The sequence below is a fragment of the Pterocles gutturalis genome, unplaced genomic scaffold (assembly GCF_000699245.1).
Source record: "Pterocles gutturalis isolate BGI_N339 unplaced genomic scaffold, ASM69924v1 scaffold38212, whole genome shotgun sequence".
Classification (NCBI taxonomy): domain Eukaryota; kingdom Metazoa; phylum Chordata; class Aves; order Pterocliformes; family Pteroclidae; genus Pterocles; species Pterocles gutturalis.
In genome coordinates, this window is record NW_010116762.1 from 15,856 (window position 1) to 35,771 (window position 19,916).

General features: G+C 46.3%; 1 protein-coding gene across 1 annotated transcript; it reads right to left on the reverse strand.

Annotated features, from left to right (window-relative positions):
- Positions 1-653: 653 nt before the first annotated feature.
- ERO1L (ERO1-like (S. cerevisiae)) lies at positions 654-19,911 on the reverse strand (the record flags this gene model as incomplete). Its single annotated transcript, XM_010075601.1, has 16 exons — positions 654-792; positions 2,108-2,241; positions 2,686-2,772; positions 3,118-3,187; positions 3,934-4,180; positions 6,038-6,130; positions 6,301-6,327; positions 7,299-7,310; positions 8,133-8,170; positions 8,863-8,983; positions 9,349-9,422; positions 9,514-9,590; positions 10,058-10,096; positions 12,053-12,136; positions 13,511-13,630; positions 19,879-19,911. Coding segments are annotated over 16 exons (1,317 nt in total), but the record flags the coding sequence as incomplete, so codon positions are not given.
- Between the last annotated feature and the right edge of the window lie 5 nt (positions 19,912-19,916).

Genomic DNA, 19,916 nt, shown 5'->3' on the forward strand with positions numbered 1-19,916 from the left:
GAAGGTGCCTGGGCCAGGAGGGGCCCTCTGCTCTGCCACAGCAGCTCTCTGTCCTACTTCTCCTGCTGCTTGTCCTTGGAGCGGCAAAATTCAACTTCACTCCAGCTGCTGAGCAGCTCTGCACTGCCTCTGAGGAGCAGCGGTCCCGCGGCAGGTACGTCCTTTCCCTTTTTAGCCCAGTCTGGCTACCAGCAGATCCCAAAAGAGGACAAACCGGCTTTAAGAGGCTGGGAGGGGCAGGAAGGGCAGGAAGGGCAGGAGAGAAAAATGGATGCCCCACCACCAGTCAGGGCGTGCAGTAGTATTTTTTTTTTATTTTTGTAAGTGAGGGGCTGGTTGGAATCAGGGAGCAGATAAGGAATTTTCCCCAAGTTTATTCAGTATCAGTTCCTGCCCTACCTCCATCTTCTGAAAGCAAACAGATGGGTCCAATCTATCAAAAATAATACAGCAATAGTTGAAGTTATTCAGAAAGATCTTCCAATATATAAAATCAACTTTACATATAGTCCCCACTTTTATTAAAAAAAAAAAAAAGAGGTTTTTGTTTTTCCTTATACACAATATTTGTCATCAGCAGGTTACAGACAATCAGCTGGGAACAGGACGGCCAGCAAGTGGTCTTTACCCTGTAGTGGTTGGGAGTGATGGAATTATGGTGTTTGGCCATTTCTAGAGAACCCAGAAGAAGGCGAGCAGTAAAAGTTTAAGTCTCTCTTTCTCCAGTGAATTCACTGCATGTTTCGTAAGATGTTCCTGAAGTTTTCCAGTTCTCTAACACTTGTTGAAATCCTGTGTGCAAGGAGAGCAAAAGGTAAATATTAGAGCAACATACGCATCACACCTTTTTTAAAAATTCAAGAGAAAGGGACTGCGATCAAGTAAAGCTCGCAGAGCTCTTGGGAAGAGAGAATGGAGAATTTCGGCTAAATTACATTCTGCTTACAACCAGGCCCTTCACTAATTTTACACTGCGGCTCTTTTTAAAGCAAACACTGAGAAACACAGTGGAACAGGCTGCTAGAGAGCTCAGCCCTGATCACACAAACCCATTAACTAGAGGTCAAGAAACAGACCATAATACTACTGGCTGTGCAGGCAGGTTGCTGAGTCTCCTTGCGATATAAGCATATTTCTTCTGAAGGGTTTTTGCAATCACCCGCCTCTTTTTCTTGCTGAACACATTTTGCCCTTGGAGCATCAGCGAAGATGCCAGATGGGACTCTGAGGATACAGCCCATGAGAGAGCTGCCCTCCCCAGCGGGGCCAAACCGCCCTTTTCAGGGGGTTTGGAACACCCCAGATCCCTTGGGAACAACAAGGAGAAGCTGGAGGTCGGTTTTAAAAGGCTCTTCTACTCCAGGGACACGAGGTTGGAGTCTGAGAAGGAGCTGCCTGGCCCCGGTCTTTTCACACAACAGATGTGACTGATGCACACTGGGCTCTCCCCACCACTGGCCAGTCCCACACAGCAGGTACAATCGGCGGGTTTGAAGTGAGACCCAGCAGGACTCCCGACCTGTCACCTTGGCACCAACACCACCTGAGGAATCCTCTGAAAAACCCGTTTGCCAGAACCCCCAGGTCTGTCAACATCACTGAGCGGTGACGGATAACCAGTGTGTCTTGTGATCTCCTCTCTCCTAAACGCCTCGTTACCCTCCTCCTCTGCCAAAAACTCCTCATCCAGCTCTCCACGAGGGCTGGGCTGGTGGATCCCTGCTGAACACAACCATTGCTGGGAGTGAAGCAGTGGAAGTGAGAAGCTTGAAGGAGAGCTCTAAAGCGAACATAGAACAAGAATAGCAACCCTTGGCCGGGGACAATGCGCTCAGTCACACAGTTTCTTAAAAATCACCAAATTATTTATATCTTAATACTAATATTTCCTTGAATCCCTTGCAGAAACGTAAAGAAGTTGTTTTAAATTGTTCCAACTGTTGCACTCCACATTAACATCATCTGACATTTGGGAGCTGCTTTATGAGGCAGGGTGATCAGAGCAGGAGGTAACACTGATATTGCTGGTAAGAACCCACTGTTTAAGATTAAATGGGATGTAATACAGCAGCCTGGGTGAAAGTAAAGGAAAAAGTCTCAAACTAACCTTCCAAAAGCATTAAATAAGGCAACAATTTCTTGTCTTGTCAGCTGGAATCCATAGGAAGGGCCGCTTTCAGGTATCTTTTCTATCAGGTTTTCTGAAAAGAGGATCTTCAGTGCTGTCCCCAAGCCCTGTGTCTGTGTGTGACAAACAAGATCATTTAATAGTGAGGAGACAGCCAAGTTCAACTCTACTTCCCTCCTTCATTTTGCAAGGATTCCTCTTGACATCATCTTAGCAAGACCTGGATTTCACTGAACACAGCTCAGAGAGGAGAGCAGAACAGAGCTGGGACACTATTTATTCAGCATTATTGTGAGAGCAGAGCCACCAGCAGAGGCTTCCTGTCTAGGTTTGACCATGTGTAAAATTCAGCACAGATCTCGCTGACCCCCCACTTCTACAGCACCCTCTGCCTTGCTTGCCAGGGGCTCTGCACCCCCTCCCCTCTCTCGGGGAGCAGCTGTAGCAGATTAACCCAGATTTCAACTGCAAAGGCAACAGGCAGCTGCTGGCAGGCGCAGGAGCTCCCATCAGATGAGGGGCTTCCCGACATGTCCCCAGCTGCTGACAGCACTTACCTGCAGCTTCCCCCACAGGCGACATTTGAAGCAGCCGACACAGTCCATTATCTTAGAAATATTCTTAAAGTGTAGCCTGAATTCCTCCTAGGGGAGAAGACATTCAAGTTGATGATGGTTATGCACTAATTAGGACTTCTTCTGTGTATTAATCCAAATCCATTAATGCATTAATCCTGGACTTCAGGCTAAATTCAGTGGGACTGAGGTAGGGAAACATTTCCTGAAGTGTTCCTCAGCAGCAACTCCCCACTCTCCTTAAGGCACACCCTACAATCAGTAGTTACCCACAAATATCCAAACCATTCGGAAAGCAAAATGAGTTGGAAGTAACTGATCCGGTATCTTGCGCATACTGGGGTCCCTTTCAAATCGAGAATTATCCCAGCAACACACCTGAAAATACCCTTTAGGGAAGGGCTGGCCAATTACCTTTAGTTTTGCAGCTTCCTTTTTATTCCCTGCAAAGAGGGAGTTTTCATCGAAATGCAGTGGAAAAGACCTGAAACAGAATGAAAAGTGTTTGAGCTCTCTCAAAATCACTGAAGTCCAGATCTACGGAAGTATCTGGTTAGGTGTGTGAACGAAACTGGTAAGTGTTAGTCACTAGACATCTCTAGATGTATTTTCAATCAAGCTGCTTGCTTCTTAGATCCCTTGGAGGCTTTCAATTTTCGCGTGCATCTCACCTTGGGGACATTTTCAGCAATTGCTCTATGGTTTCTAAGCAATTGTACTCTGTTTTCTAACAGACATAAGCACTGAAAGCACGGGAGTGCGACAAGATAAATTCAAACATCGATCACATTAGGAGACACACATTTCCAACTGGTTTTGGTATCTTCCGTTCCTGTTACACCAGACTCCATCCAATAGCTCACACCTCCGTTACCAACATGTTTAGGGTTTTTTCTAGTCAAAAACACAAAGCCAGGACTGGTATTCCACAGATGAGACAAACAGGTCACCAATTTCAGGGCTGACACATAGGAGGTTATTAAATTCAGTCCTGCTAAATCAAAAAGACAGCCTGGACTATTAAACTGTGGGCTTCGTTACCCTGGTTGGCAATTTGAATACAGATACAACGTACTGCCAGTGATGTTACCCTCCTGCACAAATCACACTATCCCACTACAAGAAAGAACCCAGAACCTGCCTTTCGAGGCGCTTTAAGCGAAAGGTTAAGCACGCTTGGGGATGCCAGGGTTGAAAGAGCCATTCTCCCCAGGTACCGAATGTAATTACTTGGCCAGATGGAGAATTTCCAGCAATAGGTTTTTCATTTCTGCGTCGTGACTTTTATTCCCTGTGTACAGCTGGAAACCCGGGCGCTCGAAGAACGGCAGCACTTTGGACAGGGCCCGCAGCTCAATCAGGTAGAGAAAATACAGGTTCTTGAGTCTCCTGGGACCTTCCCCTCTGGTGAGGACTTCATCAAATCTCTGCTGGAACTCCGTAACGTTGGGGCCCCATTTCTTCTCTGACCATGTATCTGAGGGAGCAAAAAAAAAAAAACCACAAACCATAAAGACATGAGGTGGGTGGGTCTAGTTCTGGTTCAGCTCCTCCCACCATCCCCAGCTAAGTGGTAAAATGGGACTCGGGGAGATGCAAGCTTTACAATAGTCACAGTCTTTTTGCTAACCACAAACTATTCAAGAGTTAAGAAGTGCGTGCTTTTAACCAAACTCAACCCCCAGCACCTGCAGAACTCCTGCAGAGCTTTGTCAGTTGGTTTAAAACATAACCCAGGCTTATGAGAAAAAGCTAAAAATGGAGGCTGGCCATTTCAATCAGAGTTAATCAGCTGAAGAGTTTCTCATCAGGTGAGCTGATTGTTTCTGAGAGCAGTTGTGTGTACGCTGGTGATAGCTCAACATCTGTCTGCCTGTGGAGAGGGTGGATGGAGGTATCAGGCTGCGAAGGTCCCTTCGTTCCTTCACTCCTGCCCACAAAAGTCACCGACTTAGAGTTCTGCAGTAAGGTCTCTGCTTTGGTGTGAGCACCTGCAGACAGCCAGGCCTCCCGATCACACTGCACTGGGAAGGAGCGTGGGGGTCAGAGGTTGGGAGACTCCCTAATGCATGGGAATATCTTCAGAGAATTCGTTCTGTTGTGGAAATGTCAGAGAACAAAAGCAGCTGAGGATCGGAGGAGACTGTCCTCTACTTTCCATCATCAAGCCCACAGGTTTCACAAGGAATATTTCTGTTTGCTCATCCTGTGGTGTACTGGCAATTATATAAAGTACATAGTAGAAGATACAATACAGTCACAGCAAGCTGATGTATAAAAATGAAAAAAAAAAAAAATTGGGAGAAGCTTCATCTTCTAAATCACTAATGGATAACCAGCCCAGCAGGAAGGAGTCCCCAGCTCTGAGCTGAGGTGGGCTCTCTACGGGGCAGTCACAGCACCTGCAGACGGGAATCCCTGCCTGCATCCAGGCTGAGCCAAGGAACACCGTCTCGGAGCAGAGATGTGGTGTTTCCCCACCAGAAACCATCCCCTTCTACACAAGCAAGCAAAGACACTTCTGTGGCTGTCTGCAGCCAACCTTATTTTCCAAATCCTCTCTGCAGTCCCAGCTCTTTGATGTTTCTCTGTTACTCTGTCTCCCAGCTCTAACGTAGTCTAGCTCACATCACGGTGAGGCCAACACGGGCTGTAGAGACTTTAATATAATGACTTAGTTAAATCTAAGTTACATAGCCAAGTTCCGACAGCTACTCGAAACCTGTATTTGATTTTTGGAAGCTTTAGCGGAATAAAAGCAGTAGGTTTGGTCCCCAGGTACCACTCTAAACTACCACGACTAAATCCTTCTGGAAGTCAGTCAGAACCTGCATCCCACACTGCAAGAGCAATGTGCCACAGCCCTTGGCCGCACAAATCATGTTTTCCCATGGCCCCAGAGTTGAAATTTAGATTTTTTCAGATAGCTACTTATGGACAAAGAAAATGGGAGCAGCCTATGGAAATGGATCAGGAAAACCCAGCCAAGTGTTTCGCAGGCTAGGCAAGATTATTGCTAAACTGACCATCATAAGGACGGGCTAGGAAGGGGCAGGCTCAATACCCTCTCCAAAATAATCTTGGAGGAAGAATAGAAGGAATATGTGCTGCAAGTCTCGGCAGAGAGCACACTACAGCCATTTTCAGACCTGAAGGCACACAGTGCCTGCGTTCCTGATTCTGTTACACAGCCTGGGTGCTGAGGGAGGGCAGGGAAGAGCACAGAAGTAGTCCCGAACCCTGCTAGAACGGGCTCCAGCTAGCATTTGGTGGAGCCACAGAAGTGTCAATTTAGGTCTGATGCAGGAGAGTGAAGGCAGAGAGTAGCATTTACCTTGTAAAAGGTACCTGGCGCTTAAGTGGATGTTGATGCTTGCGTGGAGACCAGAAATGAGTTTGTAGAACGCTCGTTTCTCTACACAGACACCTGAAAAGAAACAGGCACTTCAAGATGCTGAAAGCGTACGTTGAATTTTCTTGTCCTGGCTGTCAGACCGAAATCTAATCCCACCTAAGCGTGGCCAGTAACTCCCACCCACTCCCTGGCCATTCCACATTCATACAAAGACAAGCAACCAAGTTTAGAAGAAGGATTACCTTTCAGCCACTTGTAAAACGTATGCCCTGGAAAAAAAAGGAGAACAAGGACATCAGTGTGAGGGTACTGCCCAAGCCTGCTGCTCTGAAACCACCTCTAAGGCCGGCCCCCAGCGGACTCTGCCCACTCCAGTTTGCAGGAGCAGGGAAGGAGCATTAGAAGAGCATGAAAATAGCTTTCCTGCCCACCCTTCGGACTGGTGCTTCTGTAACACAGCATGGCAGCAGCTGAACAGCACCTGGTCCTTCCTGCCCATCTCAACGAGGGCTGGGGGTGCAGAAGTGCTGCAGGACAGCACAGCATAGGGGGAAACAAGGATCATGGATCACTTTTGTCTTCTGGCCAGGATGGGGAGACAGGAATTTTTATTAAAATTAAACAAAACAGTGTAACCGAGCATGTACAATCACACTACCCCCTGCTACATGCTTGAAAGTAGTCTGGAGAACATACACACGAATTTGGAGATAATTTGGAGACAAAGACACGTCACATACACAGGCCCAGTGCCGCAGGGGATGAAGAGCTCCAGGGCACAGCCCTTCCCAGGTGTGATCCCTGCAGGGCCTGAAGGAGCTGGGCACCCAGCTCCTACCAGCTGGCACAGGCCGTTGGGACTATGAATTTTCTCAGAGCTCCAGCCTGAGAGCTGCTTTCTCAGCAATAACAAGTGCTGAAAAAACCCCCCCACAATGCTAGTCCTGTTCCTGAAGGCTTAGGATACTTCACGGTGTGATCTTCACATGGCTCTCATACTCTTAGAAGACTGCTGGTGCTTTTTGAGGCCACCACACAAGGATGGGCTGGTCCCAGGGACCAGGAGCTCAGAGGGATCTATCCACATGGCCATGAACACAGCAGAATTTCAAGACAACTTCTGATTTGTCTGGATAATGATTTTGCTAACTGGGTGCGTTATCTAATGGTACAGCTCAGGACAGCATGATGAAGATGCCGTATTTGTTTGTGTTATCAGTAAACACAGAGTGCCACTCACCTCCATCGTCTCCTGATGAAAAAGAACACGAGTGGTGGAGGGAGAGAAAAGAGGAGATAAAAGTTACATGTGACCAAAATTAAACTCCAAAGCACAAGTCAGAAGATAATAACAGAGCAATCTTAAGGCAAGAGAACAAGCCTCTCCAGGGAAGTTTAGAAATGTTCTGAACGCAGAAAACATAATTTTTAACTGCAGCAGTGGACGTACCAGATGAGCAATGCTCCTGAATAACCTGACCAACACAGCAGAGAGAACACAGAAAATCAAGAGACCACCCCAGAGGTCCTGCTGGAGCGGTGCTCAGGTCAAACGAAGCAGGAGGCTGATGATGTTCGAGATGTCTGGGCAGGATGGGGCGTCAGGAGAGATGGGGTCTCTTAGCAGCCTTGGGCAAGAAGATCTCATACTTCCAAAACCTTTCCCTACTTTCATTTACACCTTTAGCCTTAGCCTCTAGGACAGTGTTTCTCTTACTGGATGGTTTCCTCAGAGGATCCCAGCCAGGTTCTTATTTCAGTCCATCACAGAGGTTTGGCATTTCCAACTACAGAAACCAGGGACCCAGGAAGAGCTCAGGGTTCAGTCCTACTCCCAGTCCCTGCAAAGCTCACATTTCTTCCAGGACTGGAGGATCAGAGTCCCTTTCTCCATGATGGATACTAGAAAGCCACCCTTCCAGATGGCCTTGCATTAGCCATAAAATTCTAGACTTGATCAAGAGCTACAACGTATTTCTCACTCAGTAGAAGTATCTCAGAGAGCATTTACTGTTCCTGCAGCTAAGATCAGCAACACTACTTAACCACTTAGTGAGATAAATAAATGACTTACCTCTACCAGATGCCAAAGGTCTTTTTACATTCTGAGGCCTAAGAGGGGGAAAAAAAAAATTAAATAAGATACGTAAATAAGTGGCTGTCTCCTTGCTGTGCAGAAATGCAGCACAGCAGAAGCAGTTACTTCTCTGCAGTCAAACAGCCTAAGGAGATCTAAGACCCCTTCTGTGCTTTAGCTTTGCTCGGACAGGAAAGGGGTAAAATGTGGTTCTCTTTTTTTGGTCTTCTTTCTCTAGAAAGAACAGGTAGGAAAACTCAAGTTTCTACAGAGGTGCTAGTGGACATTATCCCATGGCTTTGGTGCAACACAATACACTAGTATGAACAGGGAGGAAATCACTAGAGAGATCAGAGCAGACAAGACTACAGACCAGTGCCCACCAGTATGGTGCATCATTCCCAGGGCACCCACAGCAGAGTTCAAACCGGCATGCAGACTGGGGAGAGAGCTCCCTGCACTGGCCAGGGACCACATCACACAAGAGGTGTGCACAGCTGCCAGGCTGCTGTCTCCCCACACTGCAGGGCTTGCATCGGGACCCTGCACCAGGGCAAGCCGTGGTCCAAAGAATGGCAAAGGGGGGCTCACGGGGCAGCCACACGGCTTGTCCCCTCCTCTGACAGCCCTCGCTGCACAAGCATTGCAGCAAAGATGGGAAGATGGGGATTAATGGAAAAAAATCAGCAACTGCAGGCTTGTGGGACCTGTCTCCCAAACCACCTACTTGAAGCAGTTTTCTTCATAAATACTGTTCCAAATTTTCCAGGCATCTGGTCCTTTGTAGCCAGTATAGCGTTCAGGATTCAGGAGTAAATCCACATACTCCGCATCAGGGGAATAGATATCTGTGAAGCAGAGTGCTGGGTCAGGAACAAAAATTTCTGAAGGAAAATGACATCTTCCAAGGCTGATCCAGCCACCCCTTCGCATACTGAGCAGTTTTGCCAGCTGAGAGATCAGCTCATCCCTCTCCAGAGAGGCAGGTGCATCGTATTTGCGATGCATCAACCCACTGCAGCAGGGCACAGCTCTCTGGCCTTCAGAGCTTTCAGAGCACAAGGCCAGAAAGCAGATGGCAAAGCAAACTCTGAGCATGCTCCACCCCAGCTGCTAACTTGATAAACACAGCAAGACCCTGAGCAACAGTGAAGCTTTGTCGGAAATATTTGCATCATATTGTTTTCAAAATACTGAGTGCGGGTCTCTATACCATCAGCTTCGCAGAAGCTGTCTGAAGAGTCATCGTGCTGCGTCCACTGGAGCACTGCCTCCTGGGTTTCCTTGCTGCAAAGAAAGTGGAAAACGATTATCAGAAGCAGCACTGATACTAAGTTCCCTTCAAGACAAGTAAGGATTATGGAAAAAGAAGTCAAACCTCAAAAAGCCGTCAACAGCTCCAAGTCTCTTGGCTTCTTCACATTCTTCAGCAAGGTTATTGGCTTTTTCCGAATACTGGGTTGAAAAACAAAGGGGTGGAGAGAAGAGAGGATTAAGAAGCAGTTTTTCTGCTGTTATAATTCTGCCTTTAATGAACTAACCAGATTAAGTATCAAAAACACTTATGATTAATCCCACCCTGTATTTCCACAGGATGTCTGCAAATATCCAGAGCAATTGTGATGATTGTCGCAGGAACTCACAACAGCCTCTGGCACCGCCAAAGGAGCATTTTGTGCCTGACGATACCTGCTCCTGGAGAAGTCTCCTAAACCACTCTACACTAGTGGAGACAACACCTGACTTCAGGACAGCCACCCCAAAGGCTCTAACCTCAAGCTCACCTCAAAGAAGGTAAAAATTTAGCCACGAAGTGCATCCCAACAAATACTGCCCATCTGATGAAGGCAGCTTTTATCAGCTGCGGTGACATGAAACTGGTCCTAGAAGCAGTGTCATTTTGTGCACGTGGGCACACCTACCTTGTAACTTCCAGATCTGATTCCATCAGGGACTTTGTCCTGAAAGACAAAATTGAGCACGTGTTACACATGGGGCTGACATGGCCTTTCAACCTCATCTTTGAGAAAGATTAGGAAGGTTACTGCAGTTTCTAGAAGTTAGAAAGTAATCGAAGCACTCAGCTCAGCTTACAACACATCCAGTTGCCGGCTCCTCCACAGACTAAAAGTTAAGCAATATTCTTGGTGCTTTATTTTGATTTTTCGCAAGACTCCTCAAAAGGTCAGCAGCCTTCCACGGGCGCTACGTCACGTTAGGTTTTGCTTACCCAAGCCTGAGGCTGGGGAAGACAACACAAACTTCAGAGGAGCTGGATTTGCCTCTGCTCAGATGATGTCTGGCACCCTGCCTCCTGGTGATGCTGGCGCTTCTGGCAGGAGCGTAAGTGCCTCTTCTCATTTTCAGACATAGCATCTCTCAGCCCCTGATACACATTATTCAAAAACTTCCCTTTTACCGTTCCATCACAGAATGTCAGACTTGCCAGCCCCACACAACCCGAGCAGTATGCACAAGACAAACAGGTCCTAAATTCTCCTCAACCTCCATTTCCTCCATCAGTGGGAAGGCAGTAAAACCACTCCTACGCCGCAGGAGCAAATACTACCATGGCAAGCAGCACAGGAAGAGAAAAATTAAGCAATGAATAAGAGTTATTTTTGTTGCTTTCAGAATGAAATGGACCGAAATGAAAATAATTAAAACCAGCAGTGACACAGTCAGTTCTTCAAATAAGAACAACTTGTAGCTACTACTAACTTAATTGTAACATTACTCCTTCACATTGGTCGTAATCATTACCAAAACTATCCTTTTTAAGGAAAAAAGTATTGAAACAAAACTTTGGGTTATTTCAGTTGGGGAAAGAAAAAATCATCACCCTATTTTGGGTCTACAGTAGGTGCTTTCTGAAGACTAGAGAAGTAGGGAAGCAAAGGATGCTTGTTTAAGGGGTAGAGTAGTTGATAGGAGAAGACAGATTAATTTAATGCATGTATCAGAATTTACATTACAAGTGATGCCCACACACACCCCTGTACCAGATTGTCTCATATCAGCTTAGATTTTTTTTTTTTTCAGGCAACAGCTACAGTACATCAGGTTCCCACAAAGTTCTCAGGTGAGGGGGACAGGCACCTGTTTCACTGCAGCATACTTGAAATTGTACGTGAAAATAAACCAACGAGTTGTAAAAATGCACGCGAGTGGGGTCAGGAGGCCTCTCTCAGGGAGAGCACCCATCGCACCATTAGCATGGCATACCCCATGCACCATTAGCGTACAACCCTGCTCTCGAGACCCAGGAAGGAGAGTGTAAGACAGTCTGTTGCCGGCTGCCACCCCACAAAGCCAGGCTGGGTGGCATTTTCACCATCTTTATCAACCCAGCAACCAAATTCTGATTCACTCACTTTCTCATCCCGTTCTTTTCAGGCAGACACCTGCAGTTAAGATGTTTTCTTGTAGCTCAGCAAATAAAACCCTTTTGTCCAGGATGCAGAGACAAGAGTGTCTGCTTTTGTACTGGGAAACAGAGGACTCTGAAAGAGCCATTTCATGTATGGAGAGAGGGATGGAAAGGGCCTGGTTAAATTTGTCAGCCAAAACTGCAAACCACAGGGTAGCTTGTGGACCAACAGGGTGACTATCGTGGCAATTAACACAAGAGGTACTTCTTGTAACAACACTGCATTTACCCCAAAACCATCACACTAATACCAAAAGAGGGACCATGACAAGTTTTTGGCCATTCATGGCAGGTCAGCTCTCCAAGTCTAGCTTTTCTTTACACTTTCAGAATTTAGCATTTTGTTTTTTCTCATAGATACCAGCTCCATCAGAGACACAGTTTTGCTATAGCTACAATAATGAGAAGAGTAATTTGCCTGCTTCTTCCTCTTGGTCTGCAAAAGCCAAATACAGAAAAGAGGTAAAAGAATGGACTTCGTACTTACATACGGGCAGGGTTTTACGGCACAGTCTCTTATTCCACAGTGACTGTTGTCATTCCAAAAAGGACAAGGTTTCTTTAGGTTTACCTACAAACAACATATTATCCTATTACACATTTCTTCCACGCAACCAAGTTAACCTTCCACTTTGTCAACACACATCTTCAGTGCCTTAGTGCAAAACTTCAGATAAAAAAAACTTAGTGCAAGGTTGAGTGCAGCAAGAGTGGAAACAGACGGTGTTGTTTATTTTAAACAAAGTTGATCACGTTCATTCACTTGTCTCTCATACGAGATGCGTGTGTCCCTGCAGCCTGGCCAGGACTGTTTGAGGTAACACAGGACACAGAGGCCACCGATTCCTAATTGCATCCCCAGGCTCCTGTTGAGCAACGACAAACGGGGTTTTGGCCAGGTGGCTTGTACCCTTTAGGAGCCAACAGTTACTATGTGGTAATCTTTGGCCTTGGAATATTGCTCACTTCATTCTCCATGAATCTCAGGGGAAGTTTGCTACCCACTGATTTTGTTTCCTTGTTTTGGGCAGCTTATGACTACAGCCTGGCTCCCTTTTAGAGGAGCAGGACGAGGATGTGCTGGAGCCTTGCTGCCATCCTCCTGTGGCCAGAGCACAGGTCTTCTGCTGTCAAGTCATCTGTGTTCTGGATTTGGCAGTGTGCAAGACTTCTGGGCTTGATGGGAACAACTAATTCCTTGGTGTTTACCAGGCTGACTGCTATTGCTCATGTCCTTGTTATCAGTACACCTTATTCTATTAATCCTTGCTTTGCTGCTGCTTCTGATGCTTTCACACCCAGACATCTTCATTCACACTTCATTCAGACCAATCTGTAACTATTCCATTACAAACCAAATGCTAAATGGGGGAAGAACATTAGTGTCTTTAACAAATCCTAATCTTTTTTTTCTGTGAGTTGGTATCAAGTATCATTCTTCCAAAACTATTAGCATTTAACAAGATTTAGTGGGTTTGGGAGAGAGGGGGAGCAGGGAAAAGCAGCTCTACCCCAGTTATTTTATATACAGGCTGGGGTTCTAGCTTGCAGTGCAGTGATTTTTTAAACTGTTCTTACAGAAGAGTGAATACTTGTTTCGTGGAAGCAATCAGGCAACAGTCACTGTTCAGTATGTGTATTTGACAGGTAAAATACTGCCCCATAACCCAAGGACACTCCAACAAACCCTACACTTAGTCACTATTCTGTTCACTATCTTTAAAAACATGCAATTTATTTTAGAAGCATTTTGTATCACATTAAGATCCTCCTGACAATAGGAGAGTCACACTTACTGACTGCATTGTTAAATATCGCTGTTGAAATGGGAGTACCTGATTTTAAAAAGACCCTCGATAACTTCAAGGAAGATTTTTTTTTTTAAATAAGAAGCAGCGGCATACAAAATTAATGCAATAATACAACTCTTGTATAAGAAAATTACCTTGTAGTATCTAAAATAGTCACTTTCCAGAAGTTCATTCAGTCTATGAAAAAGCTTGTAGTTGTTGAAGGCATCAATGGTTTCTACATCACAGGTGCAGTCATCTAAATGACCAGTAACCTGTTGGATAAGAAAAACCAAACAAACAAACCACCAAACATGAGTATGAATAACTTAACTAGTACTCTTTAAGACTGCAGCCAATAAGACAATTCACAATTCTCTTTCCTTTTACCAGCAAATCAACTAGTTAAGTTTAAGCAGAATTAAACACATTAAACCTGGTTCTGCTAAATTGTCAGAAAATTTCTTTTGATGCATCCTACAGGATGTGTGTTGTACTTGTTGCTTGGGGCAGGCAGGTTTTTTGGGAACCCTTTTCTTCTAACACACATTGGTATGTCAGAGAAATAGGCATCAGATGGACACTTTCATCTCTTTAAAAAGCAGAGATGACAGACACATGCAACTAGACTTTGTCACACACGCACACACAAGCGCCACACAGACCTTGTCCACACATCAGACAATTACACAGATCACAGATGTTTCTGGCAGGGTCAAATCCAGCAAGATGCTGAGTACCAGCTGCTTTGACAGCTGTGAGCCATACACGCTGCCAGCTCCGGTTCCCAATTTTCAGTATTGGCAGGGTGGCATACAGGTGAGAGCTGGCGTTTGCATAAGGGACCACTTAGGCAATAATAACACGACCAAAGATTACAGCACTCAAACAAAGTCCTTGTTGTTAATCAACTGCGCTGCAGCCATTTGTTTGATTTAATCAGAACCACAGCAACTGTGTCTCTCCTCGCCTCAGAGAGCCACTTGGTAAGAAAACATTTGTTCTAAATCTGATGTAGAAAGCCAATACTTCTTGCATCATCCCAAACTCAACAAGCTGTATGCAAGCCCTGAAGAAAAAAATAAAAATAGTAGCACAAATTCAGCTATGGCTTTCTGACACGTAGATTACTGTCTGGATGACAAAGCTGCACAACACAGAGGTAGTTTTGCTTTCCCTATATCCCCGATGAGTTCCTGGGGAAATCACCCAGGCCAAAACCAAGTATTACGACTCATCCACTCTCAACAGCACGCCAGGGATTTTTCCTGGATGTTGATGTAGCAATACAACACATGGCAAGCTGCCATTCCCCAGTATCAGATAAATTCAGGATTTCAAGATCAGGAAGTTGTTTTAAATCGATATTGTTGATTTATGAAGCAAAGAATAGGACGTTTGCCACGGTTTGTTATAAGAAACCCTCTTGACACTTCTGTCCCAGAAAGCCTACAAAACCCTGGTAGGAGACAGCACAGAAACAATGTACCCCACACTACGGGGGGTTACATCCAACCTCTGCCTTCTCTCTGTGCACAAGACTCCAACCTTCACAATAAGGACAAAATATATTATTATGTACAGAATGAAAAGAATGAGCTACTTGAGAAACTTGAGCCACTTGCCTTGACACATTTCCGGAGAGCCCTCAGATCATTCAGTAAGAGCTACACATCACCTTAAATAAAACCATTCTAATTACTACTGCAGAAATGAAGCTTCCTGCCCTCCTTCCGAGAAGGAAGGCAGAAATGGATCACTTGTCCTCAGAGCACATAGTCACCAATATGCAGAAGGGAGGAGAAAAATCGCCTGGATCAAGCACGGAGAACCTTAAAGGCAAGTGGAAGTTTCTTCCTGCCACCCTGGACAGAGGAGGAAGGAATCCAGGCTCTAGATCCAGACTGCTCCATACCAGGAATGAGTATTTTGGAAACAGCTTTTTTCCAAAGGGCTTTGATATTTTGGGCTCAGCCACACTGATTTAAGGGGGAGCGAAGGGAAATCTATTAGAGCATGTCAGAATGCCCTACTCCACTTAAGCAAACAGTTTTTAAGACACCTTATTTGGAGGCTCACTTGTATTTCCTGTGGTCACACTGAAGCCCACCGCCTCATCCTCACACATGTACGTATTCTGTCATGCATTTGGCATGGTAATGAAGATTAACAGCATAGCAATTAACCTTTCCACTAGCCTGAATCACCCTTGTAAAAAAGGGCAGCAATTTCCTAAGCCAGTTACCCAATTTAAAGCTGTTTCAATTTTTTTTAAAAAAACCAAACAAACCAACCACAGCAGAAAACCAACCAACCACATTTTTTATTTCCTGGAAACTTGGCATCCTTTGAGGCTGGCAGTTTATAGACTGGGTCTAGAAGTGGCCTACAAAAAGATTTGTGGCTAATCTTCAGCTGCTCTCTATATCCACGCTAGACAAACGTGTCACGCCAAGGGAATTACATCCCGGTACGGGGTAACATCGGAGCACGCAGCAAGCCCTCAACTGAAGCAGCACACACCATTTGCACCAGGACTGTCTTCGCAACATCTAGTGACCAGTTCAAGCCAGAACCAATCTGGAAAAACATCATCCTCAAAATAACGCAGGGTGAAGCACTGCAGATGGTACCACAGTACTCAGGAGGAGATGGGGGTCATGCTTTGGAGATCTCCAAATATCTACTGCTTGGTTTAGAAAAGGACTGGTGGGAAGATCAGCCACAATACCACCAAGAACATGCCTATGGGGGCAACATGGGCAAAGGGGAAGCGCTGGGGAAAACTTGCGCACTGTTCAAGTCAGAGGAAAAACTCTTTCTTCCAAGGATTTCAGCCAGACTGTGCAGAAATGGGCAATTTCCCTTGCCTGCACATGGCTCATAATGGTATCGCTGGCCTGCTAACCTTCCTGCTCTGCTTCCTAATCCACCAGACTGCTGAGAAAAAAAGCTCAGCCAGGCCTGGTGACACCACCTGCATGTGCCCAACCTACCAAAGTTCACAGCCAAAGGAGTACGGAAGACGGCATCAAGAGCCAAGTCTCCTCAGAAACCAAGATGAAAGCCCCAGTGATGCTACCACCAAAGCACCGACCTGCGTTGGGGGTCCACTTGGCAGGGCATGTTCTTCATCCCAGAAGTTCTTGCTTGTTCTGTGACCACCTGCCACCCCAGAACCTGTTTCTTTCAGCCCTGTACGCAGACAGAGACTCACTTGTTTTGGACCGCAACTCCTGCTGTCACAGCAGCTGATCTTCAGCACGTATCAAAGGCATCCTGCAATGGGTGGTGTCTTAAAACACTTTTCCTCCACCTCCCTAAAATATTTATCTACATCTTCAACCTATAATAATTAAAACAGTTGATCCAGTCCCAAATATGTGCCATGTGCTTGCTGGTATCTGTGGATCACTGAGCTGAGCGCCAGCGACGGGTGGCACTCCACCCAGGCAGGGGTGTGAGAGCCTGGCAGGAGACCGACAGGCAGGGCTGGGTTTGCCCATCGCAAAGAGACGCAACGGAGCCGCCAGGACGTGACACAAGCAGCTCCAGGTGCTGAGCAAGCAATGAGGAAGGCATTCGGCTGGCCCTCCGCAATAGCTGCTCTCAATCTCTCAACATGGATGTACCCACCTTGTGTGTGTAACACAGGTTGAAATGCCGCCATACGTGGACTCTGCACAATCCTGGGGTTTGGCCTTTGCTTTATCCTCCTTTCCCTCCATCCCAGGCTCCTCTCCGTCTGCTCTCCCCTGCACTACTGGGCTCCACACCCCTTTCTGCTTCTCCCAGTGTCACAGAAATGGTCCCTGGGCAGTGGATTTAGGGCTTTCTTCTCTTGCAGTGGGCTCTGTCCCAGACCTACACACCACAGCTGGGCAGGAAAGAAGGCAAACTCTTTTCTGCACCTCCCACTCACAGCTACCATAGGGCACAGGGAAGGGAATACTACAGCTGCTGAGGAGTTGCTTTTAGCCTGTACTCTTGTAGACAGGCCACACCAGTCCCAGGCTGATGGCAAGCAGATGCTCTCCCTGCTGCCCCAGCAGAAGCTTCCTTGCAGTCACCCTGCACAAGTGATTTGGGGCTTTTGCCTGGAAAACAAGGACTGGGGCTTCCAGAGCTCACACAGAAACAAACCTGACATCTCAGGATGGGGTTAAACTGCAGAGGCTGAAGTGCTGTCAGATGGCACCTCCAAGTATCGGCTAGCCAAGAAGGATCTGCAGTTGCTCTGCAGATGGAAGCTACCTCTCAAGCCACCCCACAGAGACCAGGAACTGTGCTAGGTATGAATTCCTGCCCCGAAGGCTGTTGGGTGAACAGCAATTCAACAAGAAAGAAAGAACGGCTTTAAACTCTGTTCAGGTAACAAGGAGGTAACTCTCAGTGCCCAGACTCACCTCTAATGACAGCGTACTGACCACAGAAACATCCCCTGAAGGAAACCAGCCCTCTGCCAGACTGGAAATCTAGTCAAGAGCTCTGTCTGCCAAACACCTGCAGCACATCAGCTTAATGCAGCTCCACCAGTCCATAAACAGCTAATAAGCAATAATTACTAGGAATATGGAGAATTGATTCATGGCTGACTAAAACATGAATGCAAACAGGAATATCTGGGTGAGGGATGAGCTGTCTGTAAAGTTCGAGGTAACTCCGATATTGAAATGTTATTCAGCGCTAATGAGACAGATTGGAAAGCAGAAACAGTATGTGAAACTTCAGCGTTTTTAGAAACAGATGGATGTTTCTAATAAAAGCTTCAGGACTGGGTAGCAACCTCTTTAAGTAAATGAAGAGCTAAAATAACAGTCAAAAAAAAAGGAGGTGAGGCATTGCTCTTAGTTGTACAGACAGACAAGAGCACAACGTCCATTCCAGAATTACGACCCACTTAAATCAGCATTTGAAATATTGTTAGGGCAGGCGCTCCTTGTCAACTGTCCCAACACGGGCTGACGGACCAGTCAAAGCTCTTCTGTTCACCCTCCATCAAGGTTTCTCAATTTGACAAGCCCATGAGACAGCAAGAGATGGTTCACAGGAGGAAACCAAAAGCTGTACCCAGGCCTTCAAATATAGAAACACAGGAGGGTGAAACATACCACTTAAGGCTTGCCCTATATTATATTTGCTGGTAAATAAAAACCACCAGCCCAGTTCTGCACAAGATGATCAGCAGATTATTTTTTACAAAAGGATGAGGTATCCCTCAGGTGTGTTTTTAAAAGGTTAAGTAGTTAGAAAGGCTGAGAAATGCAGGCCTACATAGCACACTTTTCCAATAGCAATAAAGTCTGGAAAAATCCTGAACCTGAATGCTTGTACCAAAAACAAACCCAAAGATTACACTACTCCATAAACAAGAAATGTGTTGCAACAAGCCAACATGGTACAGAGTACAATGCCAGTTCCTCCTACCCAAGGAAAAAAGCCTGCAAGCCATTAGTACACCAGAATGCCAGGCCATTTAGTGGTTAGAGCTTCTTTTCCCACACCACAGTCCCGACTCAGGCTTTAGGAGACAAACTTCACTGTCAAGCAGGAAGCACACAATCAAAAACCCTATAGAGATAAGGAACTGAAACGCATGTTTTTCAATTCTCTGTCAGCATGGCTTGTATTTACCATTTCCCCATGAAACTGTCAAAAGTCACCCAGAAGGCAAAGCCAAGTGCACAACTGTATTTGGTTTTTTCCTCCACTCTCAATTTCTGACTCACAATTAAGCACGGGACTTTTCATACAGCAAGAGCAGGCTTTACAACAGCTTCCTTTTTTTTAAAGGGCAACAAAAATAAAGCACCAAATACAGTGCACCATCTCCACTCCTTGATCTTGCAAGTGTGCTTGTACAATATTAAGTCAAAAGTATCCCATAGTGACCGTTCCCCTAAATCCAGCTGCTTAGTCTGATCTCTTGGTTGACTCTACCCAGTTCTCTCATTACATCAGCAGAAGGTGCACAAAGTGCACCGGGACAGACGGTAACATGCCTGGCATATCGGGAAGAAGAAATAACCCAGGATGAGATTCTATGGGCTTCTGTGAGATTCTCTGCCTCACAAGTGAGGCAGCCCCGTCACCCCGGGCACGGCAGGGTAGCAGCTGCCTGCTGCAGCCACGCTCTCTCCCAGACGGCGGAGTCAGGAAGGACGGCAGTCAGGAAGAGCAGCAAGGCAGACCTGCAGGAGAGGGGATGAGGCAGTTCCCAAATATTATAGTAACGGACATCCCTGAAACATCCCACGAGAGACTCCTGGGCAGTTAGGGAAGAACTGCTCCCCTAGCTGAAACACTCAAGGGACAAGAACACAGTTAAGAAGGCAAGAGGGCACAGGGCTGCGTAGCTAGAAGTAACCCTCCGAGTCCCTTTCCCCTAGGCACCTCCCAGCAGACTTCCTGATGACCGAGACACTGAAGCCCCTGCACCCATCGGTGCACAGAGGAGGACCCACACCCATCCCAAAAACAAGACCCCCAGCCCCACGCAGAGCATCCCACCGGCAGATCCCACCTGGCAGAAGCAGCGTCTCTCCGCCTCACCGGGCGGCC